At 39.5% G+C, this 17,812-nt stretch overlaps 1 protein-coding gene across 1 annotated transcript; it reads left to right on the top strand.

The window, feature by feature from the left end:
- The first annotated feature begins 11,314 nt into the window (after positions 1-11,314).
- LOC150085311 (uncharacterized) lies at positions 11,315-11,827 on the top strand. The gene has a single exon (XM_090374523.1). It carries the CDS (start codon positions 11,315-11,317, stop codon positions 11,825-11,827), a length of 513 nt encoding a protein of 170 aa, XP_090230649.1.
- The last annotated feature ends 5,985 nt before the right edge of the window (positions 11,828-17,812 follow it).

The following is a 17,812-nucleotide window of genomic DNA, read 5'->3' as shown; positions in this document are numbered from 1 at the left end:
TCATAGCAATGCTCTTCGGGATCAGTTAAGCAAAGTAGTATAAGACTGAAAAATATCATTTATTAAATTGATAAGATTAATTTAATATGGTTATAGCTTAGGTAGAAGGGGCTAGTTTACAGTACAAAAAGACACGAGTGCACCTCTAAGGAAACTTCCAGTTAGAACAGTTTAATAATGCTGTTGAAGAGTTAGAATTAAGATGCAAAATTATATTGAGGGAATTCGTATGGATTGTGCCTGGTGATGGCGTAATACTTGTATTCAAATTCATTTATTTGTTTGTTTTGTTATTTGGTTTTTAGGAGCATTAACAACTAAGGCCATATTGCTCCGGGGATATGCGGTGGTCATTCCCTGACCTTTCCGCATCCTCCGTATTTGGTGGTCACGGGCTCGAACCCCGGTCTAATCAAGAAGTGTGTGTGCTACGCACTGCTGCTCCTGCCCAACATTATGTAATGAAACATAAATAATAAATAAGATGCAAAAAGGGAGAGGTACGCTGTAGTCCACAGATATGAATCTTCCAGAATTCAACGGGGATCAACCTGAAAGGTTAGTTTCGAAAAACAGAGGAAGGTTTTTACATTAAAGTTGTTATTGGCTCTTTTTATACAAGGATTCTACCGTAGGCCTGAAGTCTTTCAGACCTAATTTAGATTCACCCCGTCGAAGTCTGGAAGATTAATTTGTATGGATCAGAGGAGGATACTTTTACCTTTTATTTTTTCTTACTCATTTTTCTCACCTTATTAATTTATGTTCTTATTTCTGTTGCTTATGGTTCATTACACAATGTACTTTCCGACAACTTTTTTATAGGTACCAGGCCATCATTAGGTACGGTCCATACCAACCTCCCCTTCCTAATATAATTTTGTGTTCTTAATTTCAATGCTTCCGACTTCATTAAACGGTTCTTATTCCTAGGTTCATCACATTGGTATAGGTGGACTTGGTGTTTCACTCCACCCAGCTGAACTTTAACCACATTAATTCAATTTTGTCAATTAATAAAAAAGAAAAAAAAAAACGCTGTTATATTAGGGTCATCCAAGACGACCTCATCACCCATGCGTATTATGTCCATAAATTGTGTGTGTGTTTTCTACTCAGCGTGCCTGTTTTGTCGAACGAAAAATCCAAGTTCCCGGAAGAAAAAACCTTGCTGTCCTCGAATAAGACTGACTAACTCAGCCAAGGAGTGAAAAAATCCCATCAAAGTTCCTCACGTTATTGACAGGATTCGAACACGTTATCAGTTAAAAGATATAGCCGCCGTAGCCTAGTGGTCAGGCGCGCGGGTGCATAAGTACACGTGCCTTGAGTGACCGGGGTTCAAGCCCGTGACTGCTGAATACGGTGCTGTTTCTTGTATTCTGTCTATCTTGTGAACTCCTCTGACCGTTTGGTCGTCCCGGAGTATAAACAGAAAATTTATTTATATATATTTAGAATTTTCTTTTATAAGCTAACTCATCCCCTTCCATATCAGTGAAATTTTTTATTTATTATTATTTTTTTTGTTAGTTGTTGGCACATCGGCTTCTGCGGCCATAATGCACCTCCCAAAGTTTTTTGCATTTTACTCTGATCCAAGCCCGAGGCGTGATTCGTACCCGCGACCTTTGGGTTGCCAGGCAGGCACTTTACCCACCTGGCTTGCCCGGTCGACATCAGTGAAATGAAACTGTGACGAGGGCATTAACTATGTTGCTGTTGTTGTAGGATTTTAGGCACATCCAGTGCCGGAATAAGATACGAGCTAGCAGGGCCCTTGCCCGGGGCGCCAAATTTTACAAATCACGAAAGATATGTAAATATCCTTAGTAAAGACACCAAAAAATCTTTCTGCCCCCGGGGAGCAGAAATATCTTGGTCCGGCCTTAGGTGCATCAGAACTTATGGCGCACTGCACCATGTATAATACGCCTGTAAATTGTGTGTGTTCTGGGATCGATTAGCTGTTTGCTTGACGAAAACCGGAGTTTCCAGGAGAAAAAAACCATGCTACTCTCGCCTGAGACCGACTAACTCAGCCACGTTTTGAAAAAATACCCATAAAATTTCTTGGCGTCATTGATGGTATTAGAACCAAGGTCTTTCTCACCCTGTGTAGTGGGGGGGGGGGGATTATACCACACAGAAAGCCTACAGAGTCAAAACACTAAAATTCCAAAAGTTTGAAAAGTCTCAAAGCTTTGTAATGAAACATAATAATAAATAAGATGTAAAAAAGGAGAGGTACGCTGTAGTCCACAGATATAAACCTTCCAGATTCCTTAAGTTGCATCTTAAAGAATCAACAAACGCAACTGTATTATTGCCAAAAGCTAATAATTGCCAAACTGTATTATTGCCAAAAGCTAATAAATACTTAAATCTAATTTTTATAATTTACATTAATTCTTTTAATCTTCTATTTACTGGACTCTCTAGACCGGGATTCGAGCCCGTCACCACCAAATACGGAGGATGCGGAAAGGTCAGGGAATGACCACCGCATATCCCGGAGCAATATGGACTTAGTTGCTAATGCTCCTAAAAACCAAATAACAAACAAACAAACTGTACTCTCGCAGCCCTCGTGGGTAGTAGAGTTGGTAGAACCGGCGTTCTCCACACACCAGGTGGAAAAGACCATCCTAAAATTCCTCCCGTCGATGACGCGAGGAATTTTTATGGATCTTTTTCACAACATGGCTGAGTTAGTCGGTCTCAGACGAGGATAGCATGGTTTTTTCTCCTGGAAACTCGGATTTTCGTCCAGCAAACAGAAAATCCACCTCAGAACACACGCAATTTACACACAATATATACTGAGCAATATGGCCTTAGTCGCTGATGCTCCTAAAACGGTACTACTACAACCATGCCTTGGGAGGGAGCAATCAGAGCGATTGTCCCTCCTAGATCCTCTACCGAATGAAATAATTTACTATTAAATATCAAACTTTACATATCGAAGTTGACCCGTTTCAAATTTATGAAACATATGACGATTTTTTGGCTGGCAGGATTTAAATTGTCTAGTGAATGCAATGATCATACAATCATGCAATGATTAATAAACAAACTTTATTCTAGTGCAGACATTCCTTTAAAAGTGCAATGCCATGATAACTCGTGGTAAAAGCGAAGTTTGTTCTGCTGTGAGCATTAAGACCATTTAAGCAATTACAAATTAGATCAATTAGAAATGTAGACATTTCTAAATGATCTACTTTATTAGACGTTTACTAGAACAGTGAAATTTATAACCATAAGAGGCATCGCCAAAAATTACAGAAATCAGGAAGGGACATTGGGTCTGAAAGTAGAGAAAGTGACAACACAAAGAATTTTATAAATGATTGCAATTTTACATACTTGCACTAAGTTTAGATTAATGGTTGAAAGAAGTATTGTCCTAAATTTTCTATCTCACCACACACAAAAAATGAACATGTGGTAGCCGATGTTGCTTTAAAAACAACATTAAGGAAATAACTATTAAATAATCCAATGTCGGCATCATCACTCAATAAGCGATTTTTTCCTTATTTTGCTTTCTTTCTTATTTTGTTTTCTTACATTACTAAATCCATTTGTACTAAACTGAAGACTTACGATTCGAATGGAATAAAAATTAAATACGAAACAGTACTGAAAATCGGCCTCAATTCAAAAATCATTAATTGACTCTTGGCTTTCATCCAAGTTGTCAGAGCCCAAATTACAATAAAATAATAAGTAATATATAAAACAAGTTTTTGACCTTACTGAATAACAATTTTCTTACCTAAGGAAAGAACACCAAACAAGTAGAATAGTTGTTTAGAAACAACAGCAAAGTTTACCAAATGGAGGTCACAATACGCAGTTATCAAAATGTTTGATGATTTTGTAAAATAATAAATAAATTCCATTAATAAAATAATAGTCGATAAATAAATAATCGTTTATTGCCCAAAAAAGAAACAAAAAAAAAACACAGTAATATCCATCACGATCACGGTCTTGTAGCGATGGTCAAGTTGTTGTTGTTGTAGTAGGGTTTTAGGATCATCAGCGATTAAGGCCATATTGCTCCTTGTATATTGTCTCTAAATTGGGTGTGTGCTATGGTCGATTTTCTGTTTGCTGGAAGGAAAAAAACCGAGTTTCCTGGAGAAAAAAACCATGCTACCCTTGCCTAAGACCAACTAACTCAGCCATGTTGTGAAAAAGACCCATAAAAATTCCTCACGTCATCAACGGGATTTGCACTCAGGTCTTTTCCACCGGTGTGGAGAGGATGGTGATCCTACTAACTGTGCTACCACGAGTTCTCCAACGTATCTGTAAATTGGAACATATACTGCATGCTTTATAATAATAAGTTGTACGATAAGTAACCATGTTGTACGTATATTTTATAAATGCTAATTTAAAATATTAAACAATCGGGATATATTTTTTCCAGCTTAACTTTCAAAACTGTTACTTTTAGCTGTGCTTAGAGGAAAGATGCGAAAAATCCTAAATCTTTTATTTTGGAGGCCAAACTCTCCGTAATCAGAATACATTTACGTTATACGGTTTGGATACATGGGCCTGTTGTACTGGAATCCATAGTGATATGAAATAATGATAACATATATATCCAGTAAAAATATCTTTAATTATAAATAAATAATTTGGAGCTTTCAAGAAATAGAGAACTAGAAAACTTAGAAACTAGAGAATTTACGATCTCTAGTTTCCAACGTAAAGGATCCAGTCACCCCTCTCTTACGCAGCGGTGTTGTATACCGCATATTATTATTATTATTGCTCTTATTATATTATTTCTCCCTGATTGGGGGATTCCACTCCGTGACGGGTACTGCTACCAAGTACAAAGGATGATTTTATTATCTGGTATTACTGTTGGTCGAGGAAATCTCTGACTGTCCTACAGGTGTTCAGGATTGCGACTTTCTGGAGTTCCTTGTAGGTGTTCTCTGGGAGACCTATTGCTGCTAGGCTGCTATGTAGAGTCTTTGGTACCATACAGGTGGTTGATACGATGATCGGGATGGTTAACACTTCTTGTATATGCCACATCTCCTTGATCTAATGTCTCAAGTTCGTGTACTTCCTAATTTTTTCCTTATGGGTTTTCTGGACATTGCTAGTGTTGGGCACCGCTATGTCAATAAAAGGTAGGTACCCTTTTCCATCTTGTCCACAAGGGTTATGTCCGGTCTGTTGTGCGGGACAGTCTCATCCCTTATTATGGTGCGGTCCCAGTACAGCTTGTGGGTTCGGGTCTCTAGTACTGCCTGAGGTTTGTACTTGTAGTATGGTACACTTTCTTTGGTCAACTGGTATTTCCTCGCTAGCTTCTGATGTATTATCCTGGCTACCTCGTCATGTCTATGAGTGTACTCAGTCTGGATGATCACCTTGCACCCCGCGGTGATGGGTGAGGGTGTACTGGTTCTTTCTTCCTTCTTTGAGGTTATAACCATAATTGCTGCCGTTGAGCATAGTGGATAGCGGGTTGAGTGCTAGACAGAACCATAGTGGGATCAGAGCATCTCCCTGAAAGATTCCTCTTCTAATGGGGATTGACTTGGTTGTGATGTTCTCGACCTTAATGGTAGTACTCCATTTCGCCATTGTTGCTCCTAGGAAGTTTGTCACTATCGGATTGACCTTGTAGATCTTCAGGGTCTCTATTAGCCAGCTATGAGGTACGGAGTCGAAGGCTTTGCGGTAATCGATTAGGCAGTGTATAGGTTGCCGTGCTTCTTGTAGGCTTGCTCCATAACTGCGGCATCTATGGTTAATTGCTCCTTGAATCCTTTGCTCCTCCGCTTGCATCCTTTCTGCTGTTCGGCCATTACGTTCTGACTCTCTAAGTGGTCTGATATCTTCTTGGTTATGCAGCTGGTCAGGATCTTGTACATCGTTGGGAAGCATGTGATTGGCCTGTATTTCACCGGGTTTCTTGTATCTTCATCTTTAGGCATCAGATATGTGACTCCTTCAGTAAGAAACTTAGGGATTGTCTCCGGGTGCCTTATCATTCGTAGTGAACTGCTCTGCTAGGTGCTTGCGTGTGCAGGTGAGCTTCTTGTACCAGTAGTTGGGGATGTTATCAATTCCCGTGGTTCGCCAGTTGTGAGTGTTCCTGACCGACTGTTTTACTTCTTCTTTTCGAATCTCCCACTCTCTCCCATCTCTTGTATGTCCTTCGTTTTCTTCCGTTCTACTTCTATCCAGGGTGCTCTGCTGTTATGTCTTACTTCACTGCTCCAGAAATTTCCCCAGAACTCTTCGATCGTCTTCTTCTCTGGTGGTCCGCTTCCTGCTTTCTCATGTTCACCCAGTTTCCTGTAGAAGGCGCTTTGGTCCTCATCGAAGATTCGGTTGTTTATTTTCCTCTGGGAGCTCTCTTTGTATCGGTGTAGTCTCTTGCTGAGTGCGAGAATGTTCTGCTTCGGTGTGTCCAAGTATTCTCCTATTCTCTGATCATGTTTGCGTCCACAGCAAACATGATCTCATGTTTGCTGTGGACGCTGTCTCTCTTGAGGATGCTCTTCACCTTTCCAGTAAGTTTCTTACTTCTATTACCCTGTTGGTACTGGGTCAACTGACCTATCTTGACTCTTAATTCTTCTATCTTCTCCTGAAGTCTTCTTTCCCAAGCTGGCGGTTCCTTCTGTTTTCGGTTCATCTGCTGCTGGTCTGTCGTTTCTTTTCCATTATTCCTAGTGGGTGTTTTGGCAGCACAGTATACGGCTGTGTGGATAGCCCCCAGCGTTGCACCATTGTTGTCAAGGTAATGTGGCATTATTTGCCGATTGATGTGGTCTGTTACTCTCCACAGGATTTTATTTGGCCTCTGCTTAGGCATCACGTGGGTTCTTGTGGGATCCATTCCTTCGAATTCTGTTAGGGCCTTCTTCCACTCGTCTTCTATTCTGGATAGCATGACTTCGTCTCTTTCTACTTCAGCTATTTTGGGTTGTATTTCTTCTTGCTGTTCCTCCTCTGGCTCCATTTTGACCATATTCTTTGTGCTTTGTAGCAGATCGCTGACATCCTGCTTGATTTTTTCCAAGATGGCAGGAGCTATTAGGTTCTTCGTGACAATGGTTCTTCATTGGTCTGCAAATCGCTGTTCGGTGACCTGAATATCCGGGTATCATTCCAACCACTTTGTATGTAGTTGCGATCTGTACATTGTCATATCGGTCTCTAGCCTGGTTATTTCATAGTATGCTCGCATGATGTATGTACTCATTTCAATGCTCCACTTCAAGCGTTGGCGTTTTCTTCCTTTCTGAATGGTCACTAGCGCAGTTGCGCAGGAAACACTTCCAGTTAGTGAACTGGATGGTCTTGCCCTTCTTCTTCTTCTTCTTCTTCTTCTTATTATTATTATTATTATTATTATATTAGGGTCTCCTGTAAATGATTATATATACCCGTTTATGTGTTATGTCTGTAAATTGCGTGTGTTCTGTGGTCGATTTGCCTGTTTGCTGGACGAAAAACCCCAGTTTCTGGAAAAAAAAAATCCTTGCTATCTACGCCTGAGACCGACTAACTCAGCCACTGAGTGAAAAAAGCCCATTAAAGTTCCTCACGTCATCAACGGGATTCGAACCAGGGGCTTTTCAACCCTGTGTGGGGGAGGACGGTGACGATACCACTATTCTACCAACGCAGAAGAGTATACAGCATAGCTTGCAAAGATTGTGACAGTTGCTACATAGGAGAAACCTCGTGACGTCTTCAAGACAGCCTCGCAATACACGACAGACCGATTCGCCTTGCTGAGACCGACCAGTCAAAACTATTATATTTAGGCCTCCCAAATAATTAAATTCATCTGCCGTGCTGTGTCTTATGTCCGTTAATTGCGTGTGTTCTATGGTCGATTTGTCAGTTTGCTGGACGAAAAACCCCAGTTTCTGGGGGGGGGGAACCTTACTATCTACGCCTGAGACCGACTAACTCTGCCACGGAGTGAAAAAAGCCCATTAAAGTTCCTTGCGTCATCGACGGGATTCGAACCGGGGCCTTTTCCACCCGGTGTGGAGAGGACGGTAACGATACCGCTGTGCTAACCCCGCAGACAAGACCGATCAGTCCGCAATCGTGGAACGCTACTGGTCGACCCACAACGACCTCAGTCCCAAGCGGGACTACGAAGTAATTGACCAGTCCCAACATTTTCGTCACCGCCTCTTGTTAGAGTCACTTAATATATTGTGTAATTCGAGAGCCATGAACCGCTGCAAAGGCATGAGACTACACCCCATCTTAGAGGCAACTGTTTAAGTCCAGATAAGCGCTGGAGGCAAAACTACGCACGTCCATGCAGCAACAATGAACACCGGTTGAATACCTTAACTCGTGCCCTCGCACGCCTCACTGCACGCACAACTCTGTGTCCGTTAAAATAATTTTTCTAAATTTTTTCTAATAATTCTAAAGTTTCCATTCTATTTGTTGATAAAGAGGCATGGGATTCGAACTCATTCAGCCTTGAAAGCTCCAAAATATTTATTTATAATTAAAGATATTTTTACTGGATATGTACCTTATCGTTATTTCATATGATGTGTAGAGATTGGGAGAGAACCATAGGGAACTTTTCTTGTTGGCAGTAAAGGAGAGACGTCTGGTATAAATTTATATGTAGTTCTGCCTTAAGGGGTTGTATTCCAACGATCTTGCCAAATTTTTGTTAAAGCAGATCAAATCCGTGTTTTTTCAGCTTTGGTGTCTGCAAGGACATCATCCTGTATTCCATAGAATTCCATGGAGGTCTGATGTTTTTGAAAGTAGCAGAAGGCACGATGTAAAATGCACAAATCCAGAGATAATACTCCAGCTATGACCTGCAGGGCATTAGTTGAGACAGTCCTGCAGGTACGGAGCATTGTAAGAATCACGGATCTTTGCATGGAGAGAGTAGTTTTGATTTCAGTTTGACGTTCTTAATACTGTCATCCCAATCCGGAGCACCCTAGGTTGCAATAGGTATGAATACTGTCTTGTAATATAAGAGAAGAGCTATGCATCCAAGCCCCCAGTCAGTTCTTGTAATCCAAACAATAGCCATAGTAAATTTCTTGGATTTTATCTATTCAGTATAATGTTCCAGAAGAGCGGCCCCAGAAAAGAACCCTGAGGACATCCTCTATTGACAGCTCGTGTTATGCTGCAAGTTTTTGAAGTAACCTGTATAGATCTCTGATCAAAGTAGGCTCGGATAGCTTGGTACAACTGAAAGAAGCATGAGATGTTCCGAAGACTTGTGAGGGCGCTCTCCTACCTGAGGGAGTCAAAAGCACCTTCGAAGTGTATGAAGATGGCCATTTCATATTTTGATGTGGAATTCTGGATGTAATTTTTTAACGCAAGAAGTGCATCTTCACAAGACGAATCCATACTGGTGAGGTGAAAAGATGTCTTGAGCTTGGAAAAGATCATAGATTCTTGGGGCGAGTAGTCGTGCGTAGAGTTTTCCCAAATCCGGTAGGAGAGAAATGGGGCGGAAGTCTCTGGGGTCTGATGGGAGCTTGTTGGGTTTTCTTAGTGGTTTAACTAGTGCATTCTTCAGAAACGGGGAAAAGTACCACAGAGAAGACATTTGTTGAAGAGATTTAACAGAATGTTAGGATAAGTTTCTCCGAACTTCTTAATAACAGTATTCTCAAGAAAGTCAGGTCCAGGACATTTTTGGACATTGATTTTATTTAAAGCTGTTTGAAGCTCTTGTTGAGTAAACGGGTCAGTATCCACAGTGAAGGAGTATTGAAGATTGAGGTTTCTTGTTATGGATTGAGTGGGAGAGTCTGTTGACTGATCATCCTGAGGGAAAGGTTTATCCATAATCATTGTGACAATATCATGCCAGGTCGTGGTTTCAGAGTCATTAGTCAGTATGGAGTTGTAAATATCATTGGTTAGCACTTTATCTCTGCTAAGTTTATAGAGTAGACCCCACGGGTTCGAGTTGCCCACAGTGGAGACGAAAGACTGCCAGGTAGCGATTTTTTGCTTTTAGATTTCGAGATTACACTGATGTTTTATGGTTCTGTATTCGTTTCTGAGTCTTTGTACTTCATTGGGAAGCCAAGAGCGTCGTCTTTGACACAGTTTCCTTGCCCTGTGAACACGTCTTCTTAAACCCGTTAGCTGCGGATTCCACCAGGGAACAGATGGTTTCTTAGGAGCTATTCTCTTAGTCGAGCATTCAGTTGTTCGTAGTAAGGCAGTTTGGATATAGAAGGCTTGTTCCTCGGCATTAAGCTGATTAAATGAATCTAAAATTTCATCACGGAAGTCATGTTTAACTGATTCCGAGAACAGTGGCCATTTTATATACTTTATAGCAAATCTTCTCAAGTCTTGAGGAGGTAACCTAGGATTTTGTAAATCTGTGGTTAGTTGAAATGAAATTGCACAGTGGTCACTACATGTTAGATCCTCAATCACAGCCCAGTTTGATATTTTGTTAGTGATGCTTGCAGTTGTGAGAGTCAGGTCGATGTTAGACTCACTATTTATTGTGAAGAAGGTACTGGGTTGGTTGGATTTATTTAGGATGTGCAGGTTATGTGCCAGTATGAAGTTCTCCAGTTGTCGTCCTCTGTGGTCAGTGGAGGTAGTAAACCATAATGGAGACTTGGCATTGGAGTCTGTAGCCAATAATGATTTGTGACGGGCATTGTTTTTCAATGACAGAATCTAGATAGTTCAGGGAGATTTGGATATCTTCAGATGGAGGACAGTAGAGTGATACCAAATAGAAAGTATGATAAAGTGACGAGATTTGTACACATACAGCATTTGGTATACACAGGGAAGAAATAGCTGTTATATCAAGTGAGACACTGTGCAAAAGTCTTAGGCACCTTCTGAAACTTTAAAGGTATGACATATGAGAAATGTTTGGTCATTAAAAAATGATAATTCTGTTTGTTTATGTTTAAATTATGGTAAAATAATAGGTGAATAAGCACAGTATCTTGAGAAAGCAGTAAAAGTTGCCCAATAGCAATTCTGGCAATAAAATGTGCAAGTAGGTGTTGCCTCTGTGGTTACCGAATACTGAAGGAAAGTGATCTGATAGTCTATTATTGCTAAAAAATGAAAACAGTTGATAGTCTATTATAAGTAAAATATTGAAAACAGTTGATAGTCTATTATAAGTAAAATATTGAAAACAGTTGATAATCAATATAATTCATGCCATAAAATATAATAATGTGTGCATTTCTCTTTGTTGACAGGAATATCTAAAAAACATAAAAAGAACTTCATACAAAAAAAATCATAAGTCATGGGTAAAGTAACAGTGGCTACAAGGTATAAGATAGTTATTTTGCACCAGCAAGGAAATTTTCAGAATGAAATTTCCCATCAAACAGGAGTTTCTAGATGTGCCATACAACATATTTTGAAGAAATACAAAGAAGGTGGCAAGGTGGAAGATACAATGAGGAGTGGGAGACCAAAAAAACTGGCCAGAAGTGATGAACAATATCTTAGGATAACATTTCTTAGAGATAGAAGAAAGTCAAGTACAGTTCTTGCTGCAGAACTTGCTCAAGAATCAGGCACCCAAGTACATCCATCTACTGTAAGAAGAGCGCTCAACAGACATGGCCTTAATGGTAGAGTTGCAGTCAGGAAACCACTTTTACGGAAAGGAAATAAGACTAAAAGGTTTAAATATGCAGAACTTGGGGAACTGAACAGTGGAAAAAAGTCTTATGGAGTGACAAGTCGAAATTTTCGATTTTGGGAACAGAACGAAGGCAGTATATTAGAAGAAGAAAAGGAGAACAATTGAAAGAGCAATGCCTACAACCAACAGTAAAACATGAAGGTGAATCTGTCCTAGTTTGGGGCTGCATCTCTGCAAGTGGAGTTGGTGATTTGGTTAGAATCCATGATACAGTGACTGCAGAAAAATACAAACAAATATTGATTCACCATGCTGTGCCCCCTGACATGAGGCTAATTGGTTGAAACTTTATCTTTCAGCATGACAATGATCCTAAGCACATTGCTAACACAGTAAAACCTTACTTAAAGAGAAAACAGGATCACAGTGATCTGCAACTAATGGAGTGGCCACCTCAAAGCCCATATTTAAATATTATAGAGCCTATTTGGGATTATCTCGACAGAAAGAAGATGGAACGTCAGCCAAAATCAGCAGATGAACTGTGGAATGTTCTGCTTGATGCGTGGAACAATATTCCACATGAATATTTAGAAAAACTTCAAGACAGTACCCCTAACAGAATATCAGCAGTTTTGCAAGCAAAAGGTGGACATACTAAATATTAAAAACACCGTTCATATTTGTTTTGTTGTAATTTAACTTTGATTCACAATAAATATTTTGTTTATTTCAGCCGATTTTATTGCTTTATACTACACAATTCTTTCCCACAGAGGATTTCAATGCCTGCCTAAGACTTTTGCACAGTACTGTATTAAATGCCACTATTGCAGATTTTGGATGTTCTGCGTCAGCATGTATGAACCAGGCAGAGATTGAGAAACCTATTAATAATGGGCTACGCAACCCCATTTTGAGCAGGGTTTGATGTACTGTGTGTTGTGACACATTACTCCCGTCACCAGCATTTTAAGTACCGGCTAGTTGTGCCACAGTCGCCCTTCTGTTGCCATGTACCATCCGGGAGAGCCTTCGCTCACCTCGAGTATTAATGAGCCATGGTCGTCCAACACCTCGCCGGCGGTTCGTGGGTTTTCCCTCTTCGGACCACTTTCGATAGTACTAACCACGGCTGGCCATGAGCATCCCACTAGCCGTGCAGTTTCGGATATGCTCTGACCCAATCGTCTGACCATTACAATTTGGCCTTTGTCAAACTCGGTAGGCGAGTTTGACAAAGTCGGCTGCGTTTCGCATCTGAAGAACAAGAGTAATACTGATTAACGGAGCTCAGTATCAGGTGTTTTTTATGCCGTGTCCCGACCCGCGCACGCACCGTAGTTCACATGCAGTTACTTCGATTTGCATAACAACTCCCTGATCATAATGTTTTAGCTCATCTGTGTACAAATTTGTATATACAGTATATATACTGTATATATATATATATATATTTTTTTTGTATAGTTTAAGTACAATTGGTAAAATAGGTAAGATATTTCATATGGGATAAGCTTGGTAGCTAATTAACCCTATAATAGCCATAACTGGTCCACAAGGCCAAACCTAGTAAAGGATGATCATTAGTCAAAGTAAAAGTAAAAATAAAACAATTAAGTTTACTTTACATAAGTTATTTAATAATTTTCTATATTTTATATATATATATGTATAGATACAATATGGTCGACCACCGTTTCACAGATCCGTTGGAACTGGTCTACGAATCCCAGTTTAGGAAACGCTGCTATAGATTATTAACAAGACTCCATAACCTGCTCTGGTAGACTGTCTGCAATGCTCAGAGAACTTCATATCTGATTGCACAATTACCCCCAGGTCTCTTTCATTCTCCACTACCCTGAGTGTAGCACCACCCAGTTGGTACATTTCTCTTGGGTTCCTGCTACCCATATGCAGTACTTTGCATTTGTCAATGTTAAACTTCAGTTGCCACTTCTCAGTCCATCTGAAAAGTGGCAACTGAAGTTCATCTGTCTAACTGTTCTAGATCCTGTTGCAGTAGCATACTGTCATTATCAACCCTGCCAACCATTGTATCATCTGAAAACTTGGACATTAAGCCAGATATATCATTGATAAATACTCAAAACAACAATGGGCCAAACACCGAACCTTTGGGGACTCCACTAATAACATTAGTCCAAAAAGAGCAGCATCCATTGAGTACCACTCTCTGCCGTCTCCCACTCAACCATCCCTTTATCCATTGTAGCAACTTGCCCTTAATGACATACTACTTCAATTTGCACAGTAGTCTTTCATGTGCAACAGTATCAAAAGCTTTCCTGAAATCCAAGTATATAATATCAAAATTATGTTTTTCATCCAGTTCCTTTGTGACCACATCGTAGTATCCAATCAAATTGGTCAGACAGACCTCTTAACAAACCAATGCTGTGTCTGAACTATTACTGTAGTCATGGCTAGATGATCCTGCAACGCTTCTTTAACCAGTGTCTCCATCATGTTCCCCGGAATAGAAGCTAAACTAACAGGTCTATAAATATTTGTGTTTACCCTTTGGATCCCCCTTTGTGAATTGGGGATACGTTTGCATATCTTCAGTCCATGGGGACCCCTCCTGAATCTAAGGATGCTATCATAATTATGGCTAAGGATTTGCTTACTTCCCATGCTGCCTCCTTCCATATAACTGGATAGATTCCATCCACCCTAGGTGCCTTTTTTTATGTTTAACTTCAACAATTTCTCCGTTATTACAAAATCATTTAGCTCCCTCTTAGAGTTTGGTATACTTCTGTCTTCCCCTTCCTTACAGAATTCCTCGTGTCTGAATGTAGATGCAAAATACTCATTCAGTTTGTTAGCTATTTGAGCAGGATCAACAATCGAACCATCAATATCAAATGGACCAATCTGATTCATCCCCTTCCTTCTAGACTTTACATAAGTAAAGAACTCTTTGCTGTTTTTCTTTGCATCTTTTTCCAAGGATTTCTCATAATCAGTTTCGCTTGCCTAGCCTTCTTTGTGACTTGATTACACACTAGCTTATATTTGCAATAGGCTTCTGCATCACCTGATAATTTATATGCATCCTGTGTATTTTTGTTCTCTGCCACGAGTCTCATTAGTTCATCTGACATCCATTTATGTCTAAATTTTGAACAGTGTTCCTTTGTTGGTATGAAAAGCCGGGTATCTTCCAAGATTAATTTCTTGAAAGTTTCCCATTTAGAATTTGCTGTTTTTAACATGAACAGTTGATCACACTGTATATAATTTAAAAACTATCTGAGACCACTGTAGCCACCTTTACAAAAGTAAAAACCCTTCCCATTACCCATGATGGTAGTTACATCTTTAAGTAAATCCCACATCAGTACATTGTGATCATTGTCAAATAGTGGTTCCTTTATCTGCCAATTCTTAAGGCATGAATAATCACTGCTGATAATCAGATCAAGAGTATTACTCCCTCTGGTTGCCCATCGAATATGTTACAACAAATCCACAAAAGGCTTGCTGGCATGCGATTGATCAATCACAAGTTGCAGTCAATATCTGGAAAGTTGCAATCCCCCCATACAAGACATTCTGATTTACTGACCCACTCTATCTATCTGCACAAAAATTGTTCATTGTACTCATCATTTGGCGTATAACACACTCCTACTCTCATTTTCCCTTTCCCAGTGCTTATGTCACACCAAACTGACTCAACATTCCACTGTTCACTAATGTCAACTGGATGCACTTCTTAGATTTAATAGTTTCTTAATTAACAGCATAATACCTCCTCCCTTCCTACCCTGTCTATCCTTTCTATACACATTGTAATCCCCAAATTTCAATTCTGCACTGCTTATATCTGTGTGACACCATCTTTCTAATGTCCCAACAATATCTGCCTTTGATGTCTTGACCAGCACTTCAAATTCATCGAATTTATTTACTATACTTCTAGCATTGGTGTACATGCATCTGTTTTTGCTCTTAGTTACCCTAACACAGCTTACGTATTTACTTGTTCCATGCTGACTTCATTTGATTTGTCTGTTTTCCGGATAAAAATCCGACTCTATAGTAAATAAAATCATTCAATATTTGCTGGAACTGGACAATAAACAATAACAGCATGCAATAAGCCCGGTCAATAATAAATAAATATAAATAAAAGACGTTCGAATCCCGTTGACACGGAATTTGAACTCCAGTCTTTTCACTCGATGTGGAAAAGCGGCTTTCGAAACTCACCTCCCCCCAGTCGCTGTCGTAACCAGCGACTGGGGGGGAGGTGAGTGGAGTCAAACGAGGGAATCGAAAGTATGTTCCACTTGAAATACCCTCCATACTCATCACATTTATGGATTTTTCTGTGACTGTCTTCTTTAAAACTCTCTCAGTTTCAAGACGTGCCACCGATAGCTTACCCCAGGGGTTCATTCTTCGTCCCCAGATATGGTTCCCACAGTTAGAAGCTTAGTTTGGTTAATCTCAGTTATATTCAACAGATTTCATATGCAGATGACTTTCCATCTTGATTATTGGGAATTCCAGGGTTGAACTTGAAAGACAATGCCAACCACGTGCTCTTTTCTTGGTCTAATAATTCTCTTGGCCTGAAACACCGTACAACAAAAAAATTGATTTTTATGTTATTAATCGTGATATTTTCCTCAAAAAAAAAAAAGTGGTTTCGAATATCACTGCGAATAAAATGAACCAAAATGTTAATTTGCTAATTATGTCTAGAGTCTTCTGGTCAGAGTAGGATTACATTCGGTTCATCAAAAATCGTCAAACAATTATTTTAGTTTGGGGGCGGGGGAAATTTGCCTTCTCACACCGGCGACCACAAGACCTATTCCTGAACACCACTGAAATTTTGGATACACTGTTCAAGAGTTGTAGATATCGAAGGACAGTTTAAAGATGGATAAAACCTGGGACATTTGTTGATCGCTAGCAGTCACTGAAACTGGAAGGACATTAATTGCTATTGTCACCTGACGTTTGGGAATAAAAAGAATATCAAGAGACTGAAAAAGGCTAAAGGATTGAGCTTTATGTAGAGATAAGTGGAATGCCAACCTATAGTATGTTCATTATTACTCCAGTCATCTCCTGCATGAACAAATAGTTGTGATTGATGAACTCTGTAATTGGTCAGTTGGTAAAAAGTACAATGACACTTTAGCAATTTTCATATCAAGATTAAAGTAAATTAAATTAAGAGCGAACATTCTATAGCTACATAATCAAGCCAGAAGTCAATGTCAAGATATGGGAAGGACCAGTCCTCTATAAACTATAGAAGGGCTCCTTTCCCTAATAATTATTTATTGCAACACAATGGAATTTAGTGAGAGTTTCTCTTCACCTTCAAAACGTAGTTTAGTGATTTGCAGACAGTTTGCTCTCCATATGCTTCCGTTTCTCCTAGACGGGTTAACTGAGTGCCATCTCTTAGAATGGATGATTAGCTTTTAGATCCAAAACAGTTTGCAATTTAAATAATCCATTCGCTGAAAAGATTTACAGATAATGCTGTTACGATGAGCGTTCGATGCGGTAAAAATGCAAAGATGTAAGGGGGAAGCCTCCAGGCTGCGATCATTCTTAATTGCAATCACTATTGCATTAAAATATCGTCTTGAAAATTGAAGGTATAAGTATCAGATTAAGATCAGATTAAAAGAGACAGAATTATACTGAGTTAGATTGAGTTGTATTGAGTCAACTGAGCTGTATTGCAGCTTGTAGGGAATCAATGCAAACACTAAAGTAAGATAACTGATCCACTGGAAAGAGTTCCTCTGGAGTAATTAATTGTGTGATTCTAAAGCATTTTTGTGCATGTATTATTCCTTCATTATCTATAAATAGAACAGCTTTTATATGCTATTACCCTCCCCGCTTCGTCAAGGTTGATCTTCCTTGTTTTTCTACAGTGGCGGACAAAAAAACTGCAGCACTTGTGAATTTTGCAAATAATGTATTTTTTTGTTCGAAATGCATTTATTAGATGGGATATGTATCTCTGTGAATGAAATCCAATAAAAAGACTCCACCTGATATTTCTATTGTCATAAATATCTTCCCAAAGGGTAAAATGCGTAATTAATGGAAATATGAGAAATCATGCAAATTGCAATGCAT

Source organism: Mastigoproctus giganteus, chromosome 5 (genome assembly GCF_048544385.1).
Source record: "Mastigoproctus giganteus isolate SK-2022 chromosome 5, ASM4854438v1, whole genome shotgun sequence".
NCBI lineage: Eukaryota > Metazoa > Arthropoda > Arachnida > Uropygi > Thelyphonidae > Mastigoproctus > Mastigoproctus giganteus.
The sequence above is the reverse complement of the archived record's forward strand: the minus strand, read 5'-3'. Positions and strand labels throughout refer to the sequence as shown.